The sequence below is a fragment of the Ascaphus truei genome, chromosome 10, assembly GCF_040206685.1.
Source record: "Ascaphus truei isolate aAscTru1 chromosome 10, aAscTru1.hap1, whole genome shotgun sequence".
Classification (NCBI taxonomy): Eukaryota; Metazoa; Chordata; class Amphibia; order Anura; family Ascaphidae; genus Ascaphus; species Ascaphus truei.
The window spans coordinates 19001174-19024119 of record NC_134492.1 but is presented as its reverse complement, the minus strand read 5'-3'; the positions used below and the strand labels follow the sequence as shown (position 1 = coordinate 19024119).

At 44.8% G+C, this 22946-nt stretch overlaps 1 protein-coding gene across 1 annotated transcript; it reads left to right on the top strand.

Annotated features, from left to right (window-relative positions):
- Positions 1-6330: 6330 nt before the first annotated feature.
- Positions 6331-20750, top strand: ELOVL1 (ELOVL fatty acid elongase 1). Its single transcript, XM_075616067.1, has 8 exons — positions 6331-6487; positions 12759-12835; positions 13468-13658; positions 15003-15083; positions 15813-15869; positions 18429-18534; positions 18623-18759; positions 18993-20750. The coding sequence occupies exons 2-8, from the start codon at positions 12778-12780 to the stop codon at positions 19233-19235; spliced, it is 873 nt and encodes a 290-aa protein (XP_075472182.1). The 5' UTR covers positions 6331-6487; positions 12759-12777; the 3' UTR covers positions 19236-20750.
- Positions 20751-22946: the final 2196 nt, after the last annotated feature.

Sequence of the window (22946 nt, the reverse complement as noted above, 5' to 3'; positions counted from 1 at the left end):
GTTGTGTGAGGGGGGACTGCTCATTGAACCGTTTTATTTAGGGCAGAACTGCAAGGTAATGATTACCAATAGCAAAGTATTAATATACCGGTGGGTCCCCGGAACTGCAAATAGTAGCATTTGGCTTGGGCGAATCCCCATCCTATTAAAAGCAGAGGTGTAACTGTCCTGTAAGGAAGCCCCAAAACCTTTGTGCTAGAGACCACATATTTCTCCTGAACATAAGAATGTCAAATATTCATCAGTACAAAGCATCCCATTATTAAGCGCCTCCCCACAGTGGGAAGACAGTGTGTCTATATGTGACTTCTGTGTGAATCCTTCCAAGGAGAGATCCTTACCAAGTTGGCTTAAAAACATGATGTTACCCTGGTCAGAGCAGATATTCGGGTTTCTGCTTATTTAGTCTCTTATTTTTGTACTTCTTGTACAGCGTTCGCTTTGAGACCTCGTAATGCTTCTTTACTATAGCTGCCCACTGTGTGGTATGTAGCTGTCAGGTGAGCAGGGACAGAGGATGCAAGAGAGAAATGAGAAGCTGAGAGCAGTGTAGGAATGAGGGACAGCGGGAATGTGAAGAGTTGGGGGATAAGAGACATTACCACCGCTGCTAAAATGAGTTGAAACGGGGGGAGGGGGGCGAGAGACATTATGGTATGTTGCAAAGAAAACTAGGCAAATCAAGGAACAGATTGTGTAGTGCAGTTGTGGCCAGCTTCAGTCCTCAAGGGCCACCAACAGGTCAAGTTTTCAGGATATCCCTGCTTCAGCACAAGTGGCTCAATCAGTGATTCAGTCAAAGACTGAGCCATCTGTGCTGACGCAGGGATATCCTGAAAACCTAACATGTTGGCAGCCATGCCTGGTGTGGTATATGATCCAGATTCTGAAGAAAAAACTATGCACCTGCATGAAACCACACACCTGCATGAAAAGAGGAGCTGGCACCGCGAACCCTAAATTCAATTAATGCATGAATTGAATTCAAGGTTTGGGAATAATTAATGATGTGTTAATTAAATGTATGTGCCAGATGTGTTGTTCTTTGTAGGTGCTGAGCTGTATGTGGAAGCTTCGTGCTACTTACAGTATGTTTTCTTCTATACCAACTAATTTGTGACGGTTTGTAAACTAATAATTTTCTTTCACAAAACATGGTGTTTTCCTGGTGTCAGAGCCAGGGAGCAGGGCTGCCTTCACAGCGATGTCATCTTCCAATGCAATCCATATACAGGCAGTCCTCGGTTATACGACACAATGAGTTACTCAAAATGGCGTTAGATAGCGAAACGTTGTAAAGCGAAACACGTTTTCCCATAGGAACACTGTTTAAATGAAAGGTTCCGTTCCCAACGGCATTTTTAGTGCTAAAATACACACAATATTTTACGCAGACAATAAGATATGCAGCACACACATAAATTATATAGTGCATATACTGTATTATATTTATATATAAAATATAATATATAGTATAATATATATTATATACACATAAACAACTTTGCAGAGCGTTGGGTAAGCCGTTTTGGCGTTGTAAAAATGAACATAGGTATGCATTGCATAGCGTTGGATAAGCCATTCGTTGTAAAGCGAGGACTGCCTGTGCATGTATGGTGCAGTGCCAAGTGTCTCTTCAGGGCTTTGTGAGACACAAGGTTACCTCAGTGTTCTTCTCTGTAATCAATACCCCAACGATGATATTAGATCTCCCAGCTCAATGCAGACAATGATCAAGTCTTGAGCAATCAGGAGTGGTTTATCATGTCACTCACACCACTGAACAGTTTCACAGCACAGATACACACCAAAAACAACAACACTGATACTACGGTCTCTTATTCAGTACGTTATGAGGCCACTTCTCCATGTCAGGGAAGTCTGATCCCCATCACTGAAACAGAGCTCAGATCCTTCACGGACTGACACACAGCACAGTTGAATAGGGCCCATTTGGATCACCTTTGCTATAGGCTGTGAAGCGTTCTTCCTTCTGCTATAGAACAATTCAGCATCATTTACAAGGAGCTGTATGTACTCTTCCCCAACATACCCCATACAGCATATTGGAAAGGGACCAAGTCTGCTTATATGACCAGTTCTAACAGGTAGAGAAGCACATGGAAATTTGGCATGTATGGTGCATTTTAAAAATCCTATTCTGCAACAAAAAAACAAAAGCACTTTACGTATTTTGCTGTCGTTTTATCATCTCTGCAGAAATTAATTCATAATTAATATTTCATTTCAAGAGGATATTTCAGTCAATGTACAGTTATGTCAAAGTGGTAGTGCAAAAAAAGTCAGCACCCCCTTGTATTGTTATATTTTTGTTGATAACATATCAGCTATAAAATGATTTGACACCTTACTTCCCCTACTCTATTTGCTGTGAAGAAGAGTATTATTTAAACGGATCTGATCTCCAACACTGGGAAGCAGCTTCACTCACAACATTTTGACTAGGACCCTCAGTCTTGATGCATGTATCACTATTTTGTTCCTCCGCTGAAGGAGTCTCCCATTCTGCCCTAATGTTGGATAACTTGGGTCTGTCCTAAGCATTTGGAACTAAAAATAAAATGGCAATAGAGAGACTTGGGGATTGTGTGTGAGAGAACTTTTTGTTGCTGACATCCGTGTCGGATACTGCTTGCTGTATATGGCTTTGTGATGGTTTTTATAAAAGGGAACATCACAGTGAGAACATATCAGTGTCGCCTGGTCCTATTCTGCTATGCAACATCGCGTTTCTGTGACGCTGTAACAGTCGCACACAAATTGGTTACTGTTCTCTGGATGGTACAATATCGCAGTGCATCTATACAAGGGAGCAGTGTTGGAATGGGACAGCCTGTCGAGTCCCTAGCTGCCCCCTCCCTGCACTGGCATATTTGTACATTCCTTTTACAAAATCCCCACACACACATTTACACTCAGCCCACACACACACACACACACCCACCCTGACCCATAGCATTATCATTCCCTCCCACCACAGGCACACACCTTTAAACACCCCCCTTCCTCATACACACACCTTAACCCTTCTTGACCGACATGCCCATCCCCTTGGATACCAGGAATGTGCTGCATTTAGACCTTTCACACACTTGGAGGGTGTAGGAGCTGCAACCCGGCTTCAAGCCAGTAGCACTGCACAGCAGAGGGGGAGAAAGGAGACAGAGGTATTTGTGTCAATGAGTGTGGGGCTGCTCTGTAACTGAGGAATGTGCCTGTGTTATGTGGGCTAAGATGCTGCTAACCACAATAAAAGCTTCTCACCTTTAGGAGCATGTACTAGATAAACGTACTGCTGTTAAAGTGTCCTAGGTCAGTGATTCCCAATGGGGTTCATGAGGGGTCTCAAAGGGGTTTGCCAAAAAAAGAAATGTAATGGCAGATCCCAGTCAATATATTGTGTTCCTGAACTCGTGTGGGGACTGCGAATTTAGTAAGACCCCAAACTGCACTTCAGCATGGGCGGTATAGCTGTCAACTACAACAGAAGCATCCACAGTGGCAAGGCATTGTGGGGCGTGACTTTGGAAGCTCCCGGAGTGAGTGACGTTAGACCCCCATGCCGTCTGCACACACTGAGGTGTTGTTTGGGGCTTCATTAAAGCTGCAGTTCAGTCTTTTTTTTTTTTAATTAATTTTTTTACTTCAATAGTTTCATGTGAGCAATCTCTAATTACCTAAAGAACTGTATAGCTGCAGGTCAATTCGTTCTCCATGTATTGATCGGCAAAATTTGGTGACATAATTAGTGAAGGCAATATGGAAAATAGCTGAAGCGCTCAAATGCAGGTATATCTCAAAATGATAATAAGCCAGACCACTGTACCACTGTGTACCACTGAAAAAGAACGCTGCGACGTTCGAAATGCATTGGATGGGTCTTTTGCCACATTAAAGTGCCCTTTTAATCATTTTTTTGTTCTGGTTTCTTCCTGCTCCGTTTGTGCTGGTGCGCTTTTTGGTCTCCCTTTTCCCTGTAATTAGTGAAGGGATCTGTTTTTCTTCTGCTTCTGTCTCTCAGTGGAAGCTCATGAATATTCATGAGCACTGACGTGCTAGAGGCAGGGCAGGGCTGACAAAGGGGTGTGCCAGGGCTTGTGGCAGGACATGAAGGGGCAGCGCCTTAGCAAATGCTTGTTAAAATAGAATACAAGAAAATTGGTCTTTCAAAGTTGTTTTTTTAAAAACAGAAAATGCTAAAAGTATTTTTTCTTACTACAGAACTGATTTATTAAAAAAAAACCACACATGCAGGATATTGCCTGAACTGCAGTTTTAAGCGTGTGTTCCCCACACGAGCTCAAGACACTATACTGCCTGGGATCAGTCAAACTGTTTTGTTAGCAATAGTCTGAGTCAGCAATAAGATTAATTAGAGGTTCACAGAACAATTATTCATACATATAAATGTTTTGGGGAAGAGTGCGGGTGGAACCGATGGAACCACCAACAAGCCGGCCCTGCCCTTGAGGACTGGAGGTGACCACCCTTGGCCTAGGGTTTTTTTCTTGGTGTGAAGCAGGGGGGTTTTTTTTTTTTGGAGTTCAATCATGTTTCCGAGATACTTACATCCAAGAGTGCCCATCGATAGCATACCCAGCTGGGTAAACGATAGGGTGGTTTAAACCAGGGGTGTGCCAATTTTTTCCCCAGCGCCACCCAGCCTGCTCTCCCCCCCCACCCTGCACCATGATGCTGCGCTGCCATGGCAACGTCACGTGACACCGCGGCATCATTTGACACGCCGTTGTAGACAAGGTAAGCGAGTTAGAGGCCTTGTGCGCCCCCCCCCAACCCGGAGGGGGAAAAAAATCCCTTACTTGGTGTGGTAGTGTGATGGTGCGGCGGCATCTCCGGCATCCTTCCTTAACCTGCTACAATTTCTCCCTGCAACTGCAGTGCAGATGGCTGCGTGGCGTCAAATGATGCCGCATTGCCATGGCAACGTGACGCGCATAGTATCCGGTTGCCATGGCAACGTGACGCGCATAGTATCCGGTTGCCATGGCAACGTGGCGTCATTTGAAGTCGCGCAGCCATCTGCACTGCAGTTGGAGGGGGAAATTGCAGCAGGTTAAGGAAGGATGCCGGAGACACTGCGCCACCCAGAGATTGAGGACGGCAATCCATAGCCTGGCGGTAACTTCCCGGAGTCTCCAGGTCAAACCCGGAGAGGTAGCAACCCTGAGTACCTCCGTAGGTATCTCAGGAAGCAGGTCGTCCCCGGAGCTGAAATTAACACCGTTCTTTCTGCTTCGCATATATGTGCTAAGATTGGAATTCACCTTTCAAAAGGTGCACCATAGAGAATCTCGCCGCCTCAGAGGTGCGCGATAGAGAAGCTCGCCAGCTGCGAGGTGCGCAATACATAAGCTCACCGCCTCCGATGTGTGCAATGGAGAAGCTCGCCGCCTCCGAGGTGAGTTTGACAATGTTTCTGAGATATATATATATATATATATGACAGTCCTCGTTTTACAACGCTTCGCTTTAGAACGAATGGCTTATCCAACGCATACCTATGTTCATTTTTACAACGCCAAAACGGCTTATCCAACACTCTTACGACGCTTTGCAACGTTGTGTATGTGTATACACACATACACATAAACAACGTTGCAAAGCGTCGTAAGAGCATATATATAATATATTATACTATAATATATTATTTATGTTATATTATATATATAATACAGTATAGACACTATATAATTTATGTGTGTGCTGCATATGTTATTGCCTGCGTAAAATATTTGGTGTATTTTAGTGTTAAAAATGCCTTCAGGAACGGAACCTTTCATTTAAACAGTGTTCTTATGGGAAAACGTGTTTCGCTTTACAACGTTTCGCTATCCAATGCCATTTTGAGTAACACATTGTGTCGGTGTGTGTGTGTGTGTGTGTGTGTGTGTGTGTGTGTGTGTGTGTGTGTGTGTGTGTGTGTGTGTGTGTGTGTGTGTGTGTGTGTGTGTGTGTGTGTGTGTGTGTGTGTGTGTGTGTGTGTGTGTGTGTGTGTGTGTGTGTGTGTGTGTGAAAATAAATAATGTTTCTGACAGGAGCCAAGAGAAGAATACAAATCCCTGCCCAACTGCTTTAAACACACATCTCTCCAGCTCAGAGATAGTTTCCTCCAGCTGCAGGGAGGGTGTGGTAGATTTTGTGTGTGTTGCTTTGCAGGAAGGGTGTGTCGTGTCCTCACCCTCTGTATTGCTACTCTGCCTGTTCCTCCAGCCCTGTCACTGTCTCCTGCGCCCTCCCTGCTGTCTCTGCGCTGCCCTGCCCCTTTCACATCAGCAGGCCGGCGCTCAGCTCTCTGATGGTTGCAGAGTGAAGTTGAGTCACACAGGGGTGTGGTTACCCAGACCTCCCTGCCTTCCGCCTTCCTTCCTCCCTCCGAGTCCTCTCCCTCTTTCACGCTCCGGAGGGGCACCGAAGTGTCGAAGCTCCCGGTTGTTCACAGCAGCAGGTGAATAAGATATGCGGGTTTCAGGGGGGATTAGTGGAGAGCAGCTCGGTGTCTCTCCATGGCACACTCCGGGCAGCTCCCAGCTCCTGTGGTGCCTTATTGCCATTGCATGTGACATTTGAGCGCATGCAGGCCTGTAATTAAGCTCCCAGTCCTGAAGGGGAGGGGGGAAAAGTAGGGTCAGTCACTGGGTGTGTGTGCCAGGCACGGGATGGAGGGGAGGTCACCCTACCCCCTCCCACCACATCAAGGCTCACACAGGCATTACTTCTCCGGTCACTCACTAGTGGAGGGAAGCTAAGGTGTAGAAGAGGATTGGGGAGGGGGAGTATGGGTTTATACATTTGTACATTATGGTAATGTATGTAACAATAATAGCATGTTCCTGTATAGAGCTGCTAGTTTTACGCAGCGCTTTACAGGGACATTTGGCAGACGGATCCCTGCCCCGTGCAGCTTACGACCTTTTTTTGTTGTGCCTGAGGCACAGGGAGTTAAAGTGACTTGCGCAAAGTCACAAGGAGCCGACACCGGGAATTGAATCAGGTTCCCCTTGCTTGAAACTCTGTGCCATTCAGTGTCTTTTTTTTTTTTATTATTAACTGAGCCACTCATTCTCCCAAATGTATTTGACTGATTTCCTATGTATAGCACCCACCAGCTAACATGTACATCCTGTACGGGTGGCGGGTGTAGAATGAAGATGGCTGTAGGGAGAGGATGTGCACAGTTAGTGGGAGAGTTTGTAGTGAGGGGAGGTGCAGGCTGTGTGATGGCAGTTTGCATGGAAATAGGATTAGCAGGGAGGTGCAGCAAGCCATTGAAAGTGTGGGGGTGATAAAGTAGGGAGAGAGATTGATGGAATGTGGTGTTTGGAGTTCAGAGAGTTTGTGACAGACATTATTCTTACAATCAGCACTGTGCGATTTATAGGGGAGACACAAGCCTGACCAAAGGAGAAGAGGGTACTGAGGAAAGTGGAAGCATTAGGCTGCGCTTATAGTGCCGGCAACGTCACGGCAAAACAAATGTATTGCCGCTGTCGCGTGCGCTTTATAGTGGGAGCGACGCTGGCGTCGCGAATTTCTGAAGCCGGTCAAATTTGATTTTTCAGAGGCTGTCGCCACGTGACAGCCTCTAAACCAATCAAAGACCTGGTCGCCCGCGGCGTCGCCGGAAAGCGAATTACAACTTTCGCTAGCGACGACTGGTGACGTCATCCGTCGCGCGCACTATAAGTGCAGTATAAGTCTGTCTACTCCTGAAGAATGTAAACTTTTTTTGCAATTGGAGTGGGGGACGGGTGTATAATGAGTGTCAGTATTTAAAGGCGAGTCTTGTTTATAGTGGAGAGGGGGCTATGTAACAAACTTTCTCACATTTTAATCTGATCTGTAAGTGTTACATACGCCTATAATATATATTATCTCTAAATCTGCATGCAATGTCTTGTGTATATAATGTATATCCTGTCCACTTATATAAGTATGTATTTGTAACCATGTATTTGTCATCGTAACTCTTTGCCCAGGACATACTTGGAAATGAGCGGTAACTCTCAATGTATAACTTCATGGTAAAACATTGTATAAATAAATAATGCACTTCTTTGAGGGAAGGAGTGGTGTTAGTCCTGAGTGGACTTAAGCCCTTTTGTAAGCGATGGGCTGTAACGAGAGGACTAGATACACAGCAGGTCAGATGGTTGTAGGTGAGAGGTGAAGGCAGGTGACACACATACCATTGCGTATGAGGATGGGCGTGTGTGTGTTTGGGAGAGAGACACGGTGTGTGACTTGCATCAACCTGCAGAATACGTAGTATTGTTTTGGAGATTTAAACATTAAGTGTGTGCTGCTTCGCTTTTTTTATTCAAATAAATCATATGATAAATCACTAACTACTACTGGTGGCTTGTGCTCAGTGTGCTGGAGACACCTCACGTTTGCGATGATCTAATAGGGGTCTTATGGTCTGTGATGTCAGTAGGTGCTTTCCTGCCTGGAATACACCCATTTACACTGCTGGGCACACTTAAGCCTGTTTGTTAATTTCTTTTGATCACTAACAAAGAAATGGTATGACTCTCACAAGGTCAGAAGTGTTAGGAAGTGCTTAGTTACTGCTCCCATATCCTTCAGGATTTTTTTTTGCTTTGCCTGAAACATTTCTTTTCTAGTAATTTTTCACCTCTGGTCAGACAAGGTTATATACTTTCCTGTGTGTGCAGCCCAGTGGTTAATGCACTGCTCAAAAAAGTAGTTTAAGAGCCAGCTACTGTGACCTTGGACCAAATCCTTTTGCACCAAGCACTAAAATGTAGATAAATAGTTGTTTGGGACAGAGGCTCATTGAGTTACGGCTCGATTTTTCTCTTATCTGGGAAACATGAAACATTTAATGTACAGAACACCAGTAAAGAAACTCTAATGCAACTCTCTTAATATATTAGGAAGGACATTTTTTATTATTATAGTTTATTTATAAAGCACCCCCACGCAGACTCACCCCGAGCTCTCCCCCTGCCGCGCATGCTCTTTCCCCCCCCCCGTTCCCCCACGGCCTGTTTGATACCCCTGATCTATACCCTAAAACAAAATCGTAGGAAACCTGCCTGGGGCCAAAGCAGCATAAAATGTGGTCTTTTTAGTCAAATAGTTCTGAAAATGAGCCCAGCACAAATGTAATTTGAAATGGTGCACCCCCTTCCCACCACAAACCACAATATTTGGGGTTCTCTCTTAAGGCCCGGGCCATGGTGCCTTTCGACCCGCGCAGAGGCGTGCAGAGGCTGGTCAGTGAGCGGGTGCTTACCTGGCCATGGTGGATGGGCTGTGGGGGGCGTGCCGAGGGGCCCTCATTGGGCGAACCGCTCACATGACCAGCCTGTCACGCCAAGAAATCAGTTGGAACTGATTTCTTGCGCACCGCACGCCGCATGGACACGAACACTGTCTTAAGGCAGTCTGGTTCGCGCGTCCGTGCAATTTGCTGTACCATGGCCCAGCCTAAGAAGTAAGCCTGTTTATGCGTCTCCTGAAAACATTTTGGGACATTTTTACTAAGCAGTGAGCTGTAATTTGCTTTGTGGCTGAGCGTCGGTAGGACAATATGCCCCTTTGTTTTATTTATCGCTGTTCCATTTATGTATCTTTGTGAAGTGTAAAAAAAAAAAAAATATTTTTTTTTTTTTTTTTTTTTCAAACCTTGTTTCACAGCCAAGGATGAACACACTGTATTTGCTCTTTATCATTTTACAGCTGCCGTTTCCTGCTAAACAAGACAAAACTAATAATGAGATAAAACAATCATCTGCAGATAGCATTTTACTGTGGATCTATCTCTGTGCAGCTGCCGCCTCGCATAAAGGTTTTATTATATCAGAGCTGCAGCACTGACCGCCTTCTTTATGTTAAATGGCCATTTTCAGAATAGTTGTGCAATTGCAATATTAAACGGCAAATCGGCTGCAAACGAAACCTTCTAGCGAGGTCGTTTAACGTTTTTTTTTTGTTATTAAACCCTATAAATACAGGCTGATTCGCCCTCATTGGCTGAACCGCTCATGTGACGTGGCCGCCGGCCGAAAAACGAAATCATTTGACTTTTGAAAAATGTCCCGCGCGGTCGCTCTTCATCGCGCCTGCGCTCACTATGGCCTGTCCATATCAGCTGCTGCACTTTGTTCGTGCAGCACGCGAAAACGCACACGTCGTCGCGGTCACTATAATCGCGGCCGAATAGTGCGCCTGAGACAAGATGCATTGTAAATTCCTCGCTATTTGGTACAATTTTCAAATGATTTGAATGGTTGCAGCGAACCCTTTAGGGATGCTTGGGGAACCCCTGATGAAAAACACTATTCTAGCGTCTAAAAATTCTGAGCACATGTAGAAATCGGTGGTAGGGGCCATAAATGTATATATTTTTAAATGCAGTGAAAGGCAGTCTGGAAACTAAAATCTAGCATTAAAATGCTACCAGAAATAGTGTTTGTGCACCAGTGGAACTATATAACATTACATCTAAAATTTCATTAAAAAAAAAAAAAAAAAAAAAGATTGTCGATAGATATTGTAGATAGATAGATACCGTAGATAGATATATCCCTATATCACTGATCTAATCTCACTTTCCCATCAGGTTTGTGATAGTATTCATAATGCTGGTGTCTGCAGTGTATTCATATTAATTGTTAATCCCTCTAACTGCTGGTTATTGTGAAACACAAACCATTTCCTTTCACCCCTCCCCTCCTTCACTTTTAGTGCCACATGCGGTGGAAAAGAAGACTCTTACTTATTTATGCCGCTTGTGGTCTCGTACGTTTCAATGGGGTCTTACTTTTCTTCTAAAAGATCCTAGTTTTGAATACTGAAAATGGCCTGATCACCTAACAATTAAGATAACAATTGTAAAAACCCTGCAAAGTTTTTGTTTGCCACAGAAAAGTGGGTAATATAGTAAACCCCCCCGCCCCCCAAATTTTATTTAAAGAAATAAGACCAGTATATGTATCAGTCAGTTACATTTACACTATTAAACATGCAATTATCCTTGGTTCTTTCGTTCGTTTAGAGGAATTACCCTTTAAAGCGGCACTTTTTTTTTTTTGCGGGATGGGAACTGGTGGATCCCCGGAGATGAATCTTGTTATTTTCCGCTCTGGGGATCCCCTGGTTCACAATATACTTTCCGTTAAAGGTACTGAACTAGCGTCTCTGTTCCCTCCAGGGGGCAATGGCAGATCAATAGGAAATTGCTGCTTTAAGCAATGATTTAGTGCAACCACCAATAGGTCAGGCTTTAAGGATATCCCTGCTTCAACACAGGTGGCTGTCAATGACTGTGCTGAAGCAGGGATATCCTTAACCTGGCCTGTTGTTGTCCACTCCTGATTCGGTGGATGAGTTATAATTGCAAATCCATGAGGTAGTGAGTGCAAACAGCTGGTGTAAAATCAATCTTCACCACAAAACAGAATTTAAAAAAATCTATTCTGTCTTTATATTGGCAAAATGCTAAATCAATATAATTCAATGTTTATGTTGATTGTTAAATAGTGTATACAAAACGCCTGACTTTAGACCTGTGTTATGTTAAATTATATGGATTTGAGTGTACATTTCCTTGGTCTAACACAGGGGTGCGCAAGATTTTCTGGGGGGTGGGCGAGTGCGACACTGGGAGGAGAGCAGGCAGGGGTGCGCAGAAAGAAAATTTTGGGCACCCCTGGTCTAAGGGCTGGGACCCGCTGCGGGCGGCCGCGTGAGCATTCCCCACCAGCAGGGGAATCCTGATCTTCTGAGCAGGTCCCAGTCCCCCCTCGCTGCACGGCTCACTATGCACTGTGACGCGTCAGCCGCCAGGGGATGCAAGAAAATTGTGATCCCGAGCGGTGACGCGTCACGTGGTGCACTGATGAGCCTATCAGCGGCGGGGGCGGGAGCTGTCAGACAGCTTCCTACACAAGGTAGGGTGTGTGTGTGTGTGTGTGTGTGTGTGTGTCATATATATGTGTGTGTGTGTGTGTGTGTGTGTGTGTGTGGCATATATATGTGTGTGTGTGTGTGTGTGGCATTTGTGTGTATGTGTGTAGGGCATTTGTGGGGGAAGGTGGAGGGAGCGGGAGCTGCTTACCTTTCAGCAGCCCGCAGCAGCTCCCTCCTGCAGCCCAGGAGACCGAGCCCGTGGAGGGAGGGGGGGGGGAGTAGCGGGTCCCTCCGCTCAAACCACGCCCCGCTCCCTGCTCCCTACAGACCGCATATCGCGGTCTGTGCCTGTCAGCGCGCCGCCTGTCTGCAGTGCGGGCGCGCTGACTGAGGGAGCGGGGCCTTATCCTAACACACCACCACTCTGAGCAAAACCCAATCGTTATGGATATTTTTGTAAAGCACGAATATAACAAGCTCATAGACTTTTTTTACTCGGCAAAAATGAAGCAGTCGGGTATCCTGCATTAACTGGCTCCGACTTGACTCGATGCCAAAAATGATTGCTTTCTTACCCCATAAATTAGTTTGATAAGTGGATTGCTGGGTGCGCTTGGAGGTCCAGTGTGTAGTTACTAGGTGGGCTTCTTGTGCTTTTAAAATGTATTGATTAATGTGCTTGTAAGGTTTTGTTGTTTTGGTGCTAGATTGACTTCACGATGTGTGTGTTGTGGTTCAAGGTCACAGCATTTGGCTCGAGACAGAATTTGGACTTTGGGGAAAATTATCGTTTAAATGCCTCCCTCTCTTACCTCTTACTTTGTGTTTGTTTTCACTAGGTTGTGAGCAGCTGTAAAGATGGAGGCTGTATTGTCACCATGGGTGCAGAAGTATCAAGATTTCATGAAGGGCGCAGGTGAGGCCTGACCCTGTGCTCTAAACTTTGTCCCTTGCTTCCGACCTTCCATTTTTTTTTTCTTCCCTTGACATCGTCCTAATTCTGTTTTCCTTGTCTCTGCTTCTATACCCTCTGACACTACCTTTCCCTGTTCCTCCCCTCTTTCTCTCATCCTCTGAGCTTTCTGCCCATTAAATCCGCCTCCCGTTATCAACCTTGGCTGTGGGTTCATTTAATATACTGAGGGCTAGACCGCCTCCCTCCCCTCTCTGTGTATGTAATAATCCTTTCTCTAATCTTCACTTTCTCTCCCTCTCATTTAATCACAGTTTTTAAACTCTTGTGCCATCTCTTCCTGTCTTATCTATCCTAAGGCATTAGAAGTAGTATTGGGACACAGCCTCGGGTAATAATAATTATCTTGCATGCAGTCTGCATATTTTCCAGCAGACCTGAGATATTGACCACACCTAATGCAGTGTCTTCTTTGCTGCCTCCTATAATTTCCTTGTTTATAAACTTAATCCAACTATGAAACCTCTACTTTCTTTGCCTGCTTGCAATTACCTTCTCATACATTTCTTCCATACTTTTTCAGTGCCCTGGATAAACAATGTTCTCTCTCTCTCTCTCTCTCTCTCTCTTTTCAGATGCCCGGATATACCATTACCCCCTCATGCAGTCCCCCGTTCTGCCCGCGGCCATTCTCCTGATGTACGTCTACTTTGTACTCTCTCTTGGGCCGCGCATTATGGCGAACCGCAAGCCCTTTGATCTGAAGCCGCTGATGGTCGTGTATAATTTTAGCCTTGTGGCTGTTTCGGCTTATATTGTTTATGAGGTGAGGTGCGTGTTGGGGGGGAGGAGGGGGGAGGCTGGGCGTATGTGTGGAGACGTGAAGTGAGGGTCGGTTTCAGATTAGGTAGTGCAATGAAACATTTCCCTAGACCTTCTGTGTGTTTATAGTACAGACAGAACTGAGACAGACCACACCTATGGAGTCATTTCAAGTAGCATCATATTTATTTATTTTGTTACAATAAACTGATCACAAGCAAACACTGTGATAGAAGCAGCCAAAAATGCTCTATACCAAGGGTGGCCAAACTCGGTCCACAAGATTAACAGGTTAGGTATTAAGGATATCCTGGCTTTTAGTACAGGTGGCTCAATCAAAATGACCTGGCTCAATACCTGACCAGTTGGTGTCTTTTGAGAACGGAGTTTGGCCACCCCTGTTATAGAGTAAATGAGTAAAGTAAACTAACTGGGTGCTGAAGACTATTCCATCCTGGTCAGGATAACATAAGTCAAACAAACCACAATATAAACCAAGTCAGGGGAGTCGAGTCATAGTGTAATGGCTTAAAGCAAGGATGGCCATCTCCAGCCCTGACGGGCCACCAACAGGTCAGATTTTAAGGATATCCCTTCAGCACAAGTGGCTTAGTCAGAATGACTACTGAAGCAGGGATATCCCTAATACCTAGTCTGTTGGTGGCTGTTGAGTACTGGAGTTGGCTTAAAGCAAGTACAAATGCATCCAATGTGTCCGTGCACCATGCACCTTTCTTAGGGATGGGCGTGAAAACGGACAAACTTTAGATGGAGGACAAATGAGCTGTGTAGAAAGACCACGCACAAAAGTGGCTTTTACTGAGTCATGTCTGTATTTGCATCACACAACATTAACCCCCTTGCTGCCAGAGGGGCATTCAATGAGTTGAAGGCCCCTCTGACAGGGAAGGGGTTAAGGATCTAATACTGAGCAAGTGATGCATCTTTATTGGAGGAGTGACGCAGTGTTTTACTGCAAATCCTTTCAAGATGATGCAAGTCTGGTACAGAAAATGGGGCCATGCAGAGCGGCTACTGGTTGAATCACTTCCGAACCTTCGATAAATGACCCTCCTTGGAGGGAAGTTGGTGTAAAGAGTTAGGGAGGAAGAAGCAAGGTAAAGACGGTGGGGTATTGAGAACTAGGATGGGGGCTCAGCTCCAGTCCTCAAGACCCTCTCCAACAGGTCAGGTTTTCAGGATATCCACTAATTTCAGCAGAGTAGAGCACATTATCAAGTAATGTTTAAATGTAAAAGTAGTTGCTAGTCCTAAAGAGATTACATTTGAACCACTCAATTGATTTTTGGTAGTAAATAAATAATTTTCTAAACTGTCTTTGGTTTAGTTCCTGATGTCGGGCTGGTTAACTGGCTATACTTGGCGTTGTGACCCTGTGGATGTCTCTGATAAACCAATGGCCTTACGGGTGAGTGACTGTTAATGGCATGCTTGGCTTGGTGCAGGGTTCAGTGTATCCGTTTTTATTATTGTGTAATATCTCATGACTCGTGGCTTCAATAAATCCATATTAGTGGAGTACCCCTACCTACACCCCTCCTCCCAAATCGTACCACCTGTTACCGCCTTTCGCCTGACACCTGCTGGACTTTGCACGATAAACATGGTAGTGATAAGCCTGCTATTTTCTCCTGTTATCTCTATTCTTCCACTACCAGTCATGGTAACCATTACCCTTGCTCTGCTCTCTCTATGTATTCATCCTTAGTATGTATATCTTTATATAGCGCCACACAGCTGTAATTAGTGCTTTACAATAGACGATATCCGTACAGGGAATTATAGTACAATAAGTGCAACAAACCAGGACAGACGACGGGAAAGGTAATCCCTGTCCCGGAAAGCTTACAATCCAAGTTTTATGATGGGAGACATACAAAGAAAGCTGGTGAGGGAATAAGCGCAGTCCATCTTTACAGTTATATTGCATTATAAAATATGACATCATCTTTAAGTAATGCCCTCAAATCTCATGATGCAGGACTGCTGAGAGAGTAAGATCATTTGAAAAATGCATAGTATACTTGTCAGAAATGTTTTATTGAACTGATGCTACAATTCACAGGGTGAGGGATGGAGTACAAAGATTTCGGCTTCTGATAGTTAAAATCCCTTCTTTTTACTTCCTTTCCCACAGATGGTACAGGTCGCCTGGCTCTTCTTGTTCTCCAAATTTATTGAACTCCTTGACACAGTAAGTGTGGAACTCTTGTGTGAGATTGTGATGCATAAATATAAAGCAAGAGAACAATTTAGAAGTAAAATTACCTTGGAGGGAGATGTAGCCTTCTGTGTACAACATGAAGTATACAATCTCATTTAATTAGAAGTTCTACCTGTTGAGGGCAGTTTAAAATATGGAAGCTCTCCAAGCTATGATACTAAGCCTTGATGCCGAGAAGGCATTTGATCGGATCAAATGGTCTTTTCTTGACCAAACTATGCTTAAATTTGGCTTTACAGGCCCTTTCCTCTAGGGGGTCCGCGCTCTCTACTAGTATTCCACTGCATATCTGAAACTCCCAGGTGGACAGTCAAACCCAATCCCAATAAAAAATGGAACCAGACAAGGTTGCCCCCTATCCCCACTACTATTTGCTATCTCAATACAGCCACTAGCGGCCCAAATCAGAGCCAAACCAAGCACCAAAGGTATCCCAATCACAGATATAGAATATAAAATCTCCCTCTTCGCAGATGACGTTATATTGACCCTCGCCGACCCAAATATCTCCCTTCCCAATTTACAGAAACTATTAGATCAATTTAGCCTGGTCTCCGACTATAAGATAAATATGGATAAATCCGAAACGCTTAATCTCTCCCTCCCAGATCCCATATGGAAACTGCTACAGTCAAACTACAAATATAGATGGAACACCTCCCAAATAAAATATCTAGGAATAAAAATAACTAACTCTTATAAATCTCTGTATCAAACTAACTACCCGCCCCTATTCGACCAAATCAAAAGAGACCTAGACGAATAGAACACCCACCAAATCTCCTGGTTTGGTAGAATTGTTTCCTCTAAAATGAATATTCTCCCCCGTTTACTTTATTTTTTCCAAACTCTCCCAGTCCCAGTACCGCTATCAGAACTAAGAAACATACAGTCTCACATCCTTCGCTTCATATGGAAACAACGCAAACCTAGGGTCCCGAGGTCGGTCTTGCTATCCCCTTTTCCCTGTATCCTCAAAGACAAGAGGGGGTTTGGGGGCCCCAGACGTGGTCAGATACTACCAGGCAGCTCAACTGAGACAGGCGGTTGTTTGGAATAATCCCCTGACTTCCAACTGTTGGCTAGCGATAGTCTCACCACGCATCCCCCACCCCCCTCCCAGTAATCCTATGGTCCCAGGCCTACAAAGAAAAGAGACCCCAGAAACTTGAGCTTGGGGCAATGAGATGCACGTGGTCTACCTGGATTAAAAACAAAGGGAAACATGGCCTATCTTCACCCCCCTCCCAACTCACCCCCATTTTCGGAAACTCAGAATTCCCGCCTGGGTGCTCCTGTAACCAATTTGGTCAATTTCAGGACCTAGATATTAGAATGGTTGCAGACCTGCTGAAGAATGACGAAGCTCTGTCCTTCCAAGAGCTCAAAACTAAATACTCCTCCCCCGACCTCCACATTTTCAAATTTCTACAAATAAGACATTTCCTTCGAGCTCTATCCCAAAACTCCAAATTCCCACCACGGACCAAATTCGAATCTCTCTGCCTAAAAGGCGAATATCAGAGAGGATTAATCGCAGAGATTTACAGAGCGATTGAGGCTTCCCACCCTCCACCCGCCCATACCTATATGCAAAAATGGAACGCTGACCTAAACCTACAAATGGACCTTGAGGACTGGGAGGATGTCTGGGAAGCAGCTTCCAAAACGTCGATTTGCTCCATCACAAAAGAAAATATCTATAAAATCCTATTTCAGTGGTACCTGACCCCGAGTAGACTGAGTCAGATCTTCCCCGGCACAACAGACTTGTGCTGGAGAGGATGTGGTCAAAGGGGTGACATGGCCCATGTTTGGTGGTCGTGCCCGGAGATCCAAAAGTTCTTGACCAGAGCCCAAAGACTTCTGTATGAAACCCTAGGACTGGAAGTTCCCTTGGCCCCTCTGACATACGTGCTGGGAAAACCGCTAGAGGACCTTCCCGCCCCACTATCCAGGCTGATCTCCGCTATCCTAACAGCCGCTAGGTGCTCAGTTGCGGCGGCCTGGAAACAAAAGCACCCTCCAGGAGAACAGTAGTGAACAGAATAGACACAGTTATGAGTATGGAAAGGCTCACGACGATGTTGAAACAGAAAATGCCCCAATTCTATAAAACCTGGGAACCATGGCCTGGCTCGGGAGCCCCGTCTCTTCTGCAGGTACTTGCCCAAAACTGACCTCCTCGGAGCAGGAGGGATCGGAGACACCCCCGAACCACCTCCGATAACTTCCTCTCCTCCCCCCTCTCCTTGTCATTCCCATCTATCCCCCCGTCCCGCGCGCCCCCCCCCCCCCCTCTCCTTACTTTAAAAAAGGAAAATGGTTTATTGGAATGTCCCATACCTATCGCAGTCATGTGCCTATGACTTTATTGTCTTGTTTTTACTGTTGTTACTCTCTGTATTTCCCCTGCACGCTTCCAATAAAGGAAAAAGATTGTTAAAAAAAAAAATATATATATGGAAGCTGAATTGCTCTCCCACTTGTCTCACATTCTTTCTCTTTGGTGTCTCTTCCCTTCTCAAGGTTTTCTTTGTCTTGCGGAAGAAGAACGGTCAGATCACTTTCTTGCACATCTTCCATCACTCTGTTCTTCCCTGGAGCTGGTGGTGGGGAGTCAAGTTTGGTCCAGGTGGGGACAATGGTTACTTAACTTTGTAGTTTGAATCACCAATCCTTGAACACGGTGTCATTGGTTTCCTGTTTCTCTTTCCTTGCAGGTGGTATGGGCTCTTTTCACGCCATGATCAACTCCTTGGTTCACGTCATCATGTACTTTTACTATGGACTGTCAGCTGCTGGCCCACGCTTCCAGAAATTCCTTTGGTGGAAGAAGCATATGACTGCCATCCAGCTGGTAAGAGAATGGAGAAAGGAAGCGGAGTAGAATATGATCTAGTACAATAAGGTAGCTTGGAGAGCAGTAGGTGAGATAAAGGGCAATAACAGGGCTTTAAATAGGAATGGTGATAGGCCTGTGTGGGAAAGCAGTAATTTATCTACATTGTAAACGTGTGGTCCATAAACAGTAGTGTCTTATCATATGTTGTCCTTGTTATCCTTCCACATTCCTTTTGCTTTGTCTCCCAGGTCCAATTTGTGCTGGTCTCCATTCACATTACCCAGTATTACTTCATGCCCAGCTGTGATTATCAGTTCCCCATCTTCATCCACCTTATCTGGATCTACGGCACAGTCTTCTTCATGCTGTTTTCCAATTTCTGGTATCAATCTTACACCAAAGGAAGACGCCTGCCCAAGGGTAACACTTGTGCTAATGGAGCCCTGCATCACAACGGCAAGGCCAAGAATGGCAAAACCAAGGAAAACTAGTTCCCGGCGCCTAAAGACATGCGCGCGCGCGCACACACACAAGTGTGAAAGGGGGAGAGAATGCCACCATTTTTTTTAACGGAGAAACCCAGCTGTGCGATGGCCAGTACAAACTACCTAACTGGTTTCTGACTGCAACTGGGGATTTCACCAGCCAAATTAAGTGCCTAAGACTGTTTGTTTGAACCAAGTGTCTGAATCCAGCCGCTCTAATTCCCTCCCTCAGCTAAAACTACTTTTCTGCAATGTCAAGCCACTCCTTAGCAGCCTGTGAAGAACCCAGTTCATTCCAATCATTTAATGGTTACCACATCTATATTCTACCTACTGTAGTCCCTCAATAGTCACCAGGGATCCAGATTTCTTCGCATCACATTCCAGTAACTCTCTTCCCTGATACCAGGAATACAGACTGTGGGCAATTCCTCTCTAACTCCGGTCTCTCAAGTCCGTTTAACTTTTGTTTGTTTTTGCACTGGGAAGTCACTGGTCCCAGAGAGAGATCTGTGCATTGGTTATAAAAAGGTGCAAGAATTCTGACATACTTGAATACAGGGATTGTGAGCGTGTTGTACTTTTAGGTCATTGTGTTCCTGTTTTGGTCTGAAGGAGATAACCAATTTTGTGTGTTTTAGACCAAATTGAAATTAATATGCCTTATTGAAGGAGGGGCTTATGTCTGCTCATTACCACCCACTTGGGGCCCATTGATCACAGCTGAGCTCTCACTCTTCTACCCTTCAATTAATCCTACGTCCTGTCCATATTTTCACTCCTAGATCACCTGTGTGCCACTGATTATAACACTGTAGTACTATTGTTGTTGGTTATTACAACTCATTTACGTTTCACTATTGAAGTGTTCCTTGCCCTGGGTGGGACCTTCTATAGGCCATACCAGAAATGTGGTGCTGAGATGTGAGTGGCAAAGAGGGTAAGAAAAGTAGAGAATGGGTTGGAGGAATTGGGAACTTCATTTTGTGTGCCAGAATCTAGTTATCCATTTTGTGTGCTTCTAATAAAGGCTACTTGCACCTCCAGAAAAGTCAAATTGTTATCAAAATATGAAAAACATTCCTTAAGGGGTTGTATTGAATAACATACTGATCTATGAGAGACATCCTTAAGTCTTGTATCGGTGTATGTGTTGGAAAGTACTGAGGTGTAGGGTGATGTGCAATAATTTAGATGACACACGAACAGAGCTTTACAATGTGAACTCAGCATCTTATCAACTGCACTCACTACAGCCAACTTACAGTTCAGTATCTACCTAAAAGCAGCATTACAGGTTTATACTAATCAAGAGGGAAACAATCTGCTTTTGTTTGCAATCTGTGACATGCTTGGTACTAGACAGGTGCAGATTCAATGCAAGTTGTGATAACTTTTAATGAACCCGCATGAAAGCTACATCGATAGAATTCTAATGAATGGATCCTGTAAACTCATGTGATCAGAATATATTTGTAAAAGTTAAGGCTCTATTCCAATAAAGAGACATTGAAGTGTGAACCTACCTGTAATGCTACTTTAGTAACCATTTTGCTTACCCTCTTGCTGCAGAAAGATGGCATTTAGGCCTGATTCCAGTCTGCCTGCTGTACATTTCTGTGCAAATCACCTCATTCACATTTGTCACTGTCCTTAGCAGCTTAATTTTCCCATTTACTCCTTTGACGTGTCTGTGACCATCTGTAAATAACCATTAACTTATGTTAATTTTTACCTTTAATCAATTGCAAAGTATTTAAGATCATAAACTGGGCAAGTGTGTGTGGGGGAGAAAATGCATGACTTCCCATCTCTTGCTGCATTCGTGATTAACACTGTATCCTGCAACATAGTGATGCCGGAGTCCATTGTTGGAAAGTAAAATAAATGCATCAACATGCTTCCTGATGGAAGTCAGTACTTCCATGTTTTATAGGTGCTTTATGGCAGGACATTCTCTTGTATAGCAGCTGGATTTGGAATGAACATCTGTGCCTTAAACATTTTACCGTCTTATTCCATTCATGAAATGTACCCCAAATCACTTTGTATTTCATCTTATTAAAAAAAAAAAAGTTCCAACCCATTTATACTTTCCTTGTTACTATAAGTTAGCATTGGTAATGAAGTTAACATTAAGCAATGGTCATTCTAAACACCCCTGAGATGTAACGCTTAAAAGGATGTGAAATCCATATACCTACAGTACTTGCCAAGTCTGTTCTCACCACCCAATCTATAATTACTGGGGTGGGGATATTCTGTGATCATTTTAGTATTGTAAACACTTAGGATAAATGGTTTTAAATACAACCAACATTTTATTTCACATTGCTCCCTAAAGTAACAAACAGAACTGTATACTTACATTCTCAAAGTTATTAAAGTAGGGTCTTTCCATAACTCTAGTGCCCATTACTCACCCCAAATACTATTCCGTTAAAAAATGTATTAACATGCAGTGATGTAGAAAGGGATGGTTATTTCCATTCATTAGGACTGCAGTGGGAACTGGCAAAGTATTGAATAAGCTTTCCTTAGACTGGAGTAGCTGTTTAAATTAGGTTGGATCATATCTTGCATCATCAGCACTGGGTCTTCAGGAAACCCTGTGAAACAGGTTGGGTGCTCAGCCACTTGAAAATTGCTCATTTACTTTACTGTAGTGAAGGGAACATGATTTGCAGTGGGAGTCCATTTAGCTAATGTGCACAGAATACTATAGTGAACCTGTATTTTCCTTTAACTTTAAGGTCTAAGCTTTAGCACATTTACACAGCTTTAAGGCATTAGATATTTATGCATCCGACTGACAACCACAATAAAAGCCTTTATCTGTAGCAGTTGTGACAATGAATACTTTAATACCTTAGTATATTTTTGTATACATACTGTTGCTATATACCCTCTGCCACTGAAGATGGAAGAAAGCCACTCTTAGAAACATACTACTGGGGGGGGGGGGTGTTTCAGGGGGAAAAAAACAAAAACCTCCAAACCCCCACAGTGTAGTGTATTAATCTTAATATATAAAATTTAAATTTGTGAGGTTGGTGCTAGATGTGGTGAAGTTGATTGGTCCTCAGCCTCTGGCCAATCAATTTGGTGGCTCTGACATCACCCAACTGCCACACACCCACCACACACACACAACCTCCCGCCCAGGTAGGTAAGTAAACCACCGCTTCGCACCCCTGCGCCTGCAGCCTCCCAGCTCACACCCCTGCCGGCAGCCCGCCACCTCAAACCCCTGCGCCTCCCCACCCAGCTCACCCCTGCTGCCGGGGCCTCAAACCCCTGCACCTCCAGCCTCGATTCCCGCCTTGCCTCCCAGCTCACACCCCTGCCGCAGGGCCGCGTGCACTGGACCCTGCTTGCCCGCGTGGGGGGGGGGGGTGGTGTGCAGTCACGGCTGGCGGGGAGCCGCCTGTTCGGATTGCCGGACGTTCCACTCTCCCTACCCCCCTCCTCCTGTCCACTGTGTGTATATGGGAGAGTGCGAGTGTGCGAGACACTGTGGGTGTGCGAGACTAGGGTGGGGACTAGAGCTGCGTGGGGGGGGTGGGGGGAAGGAGCAGAGAGCGGGAAATTTTAAGCCCGGTCAATGCCGGGTGCCTGTCCTGTCCACCCTCCCTCCCTTCCTGTGGGGGAATGGAGAAAAGGGGGGGGGGGGGGGGGAGTGGGAAATTTAACTCAGGGGCAACGCCGGGTCTCAGC

Coding starts and splice junctions, on each gene's coding strand:
- ELOVL1 (XM_075616067.1), top strand. CDS start 12,778: ATGGAGGCTGTATTGTCACCATGGGTGCAGAAGTATCAAGATTTCATG. Junction 18,535..18,622: donor GGGAGTCAAGTTTGGTCCAG/GTGGGGACAATG, acceptor CTTTCCTTGCAG/GTGGTATGGGCTCTTTTCAC. Junction 18,760..18,992: donor ATATGACTGCCATCCAGCTG/GTAAGAGAATGG, acceptor TTTGTCTCCCAG/GTCCAATTTGTGCTGGTCTC.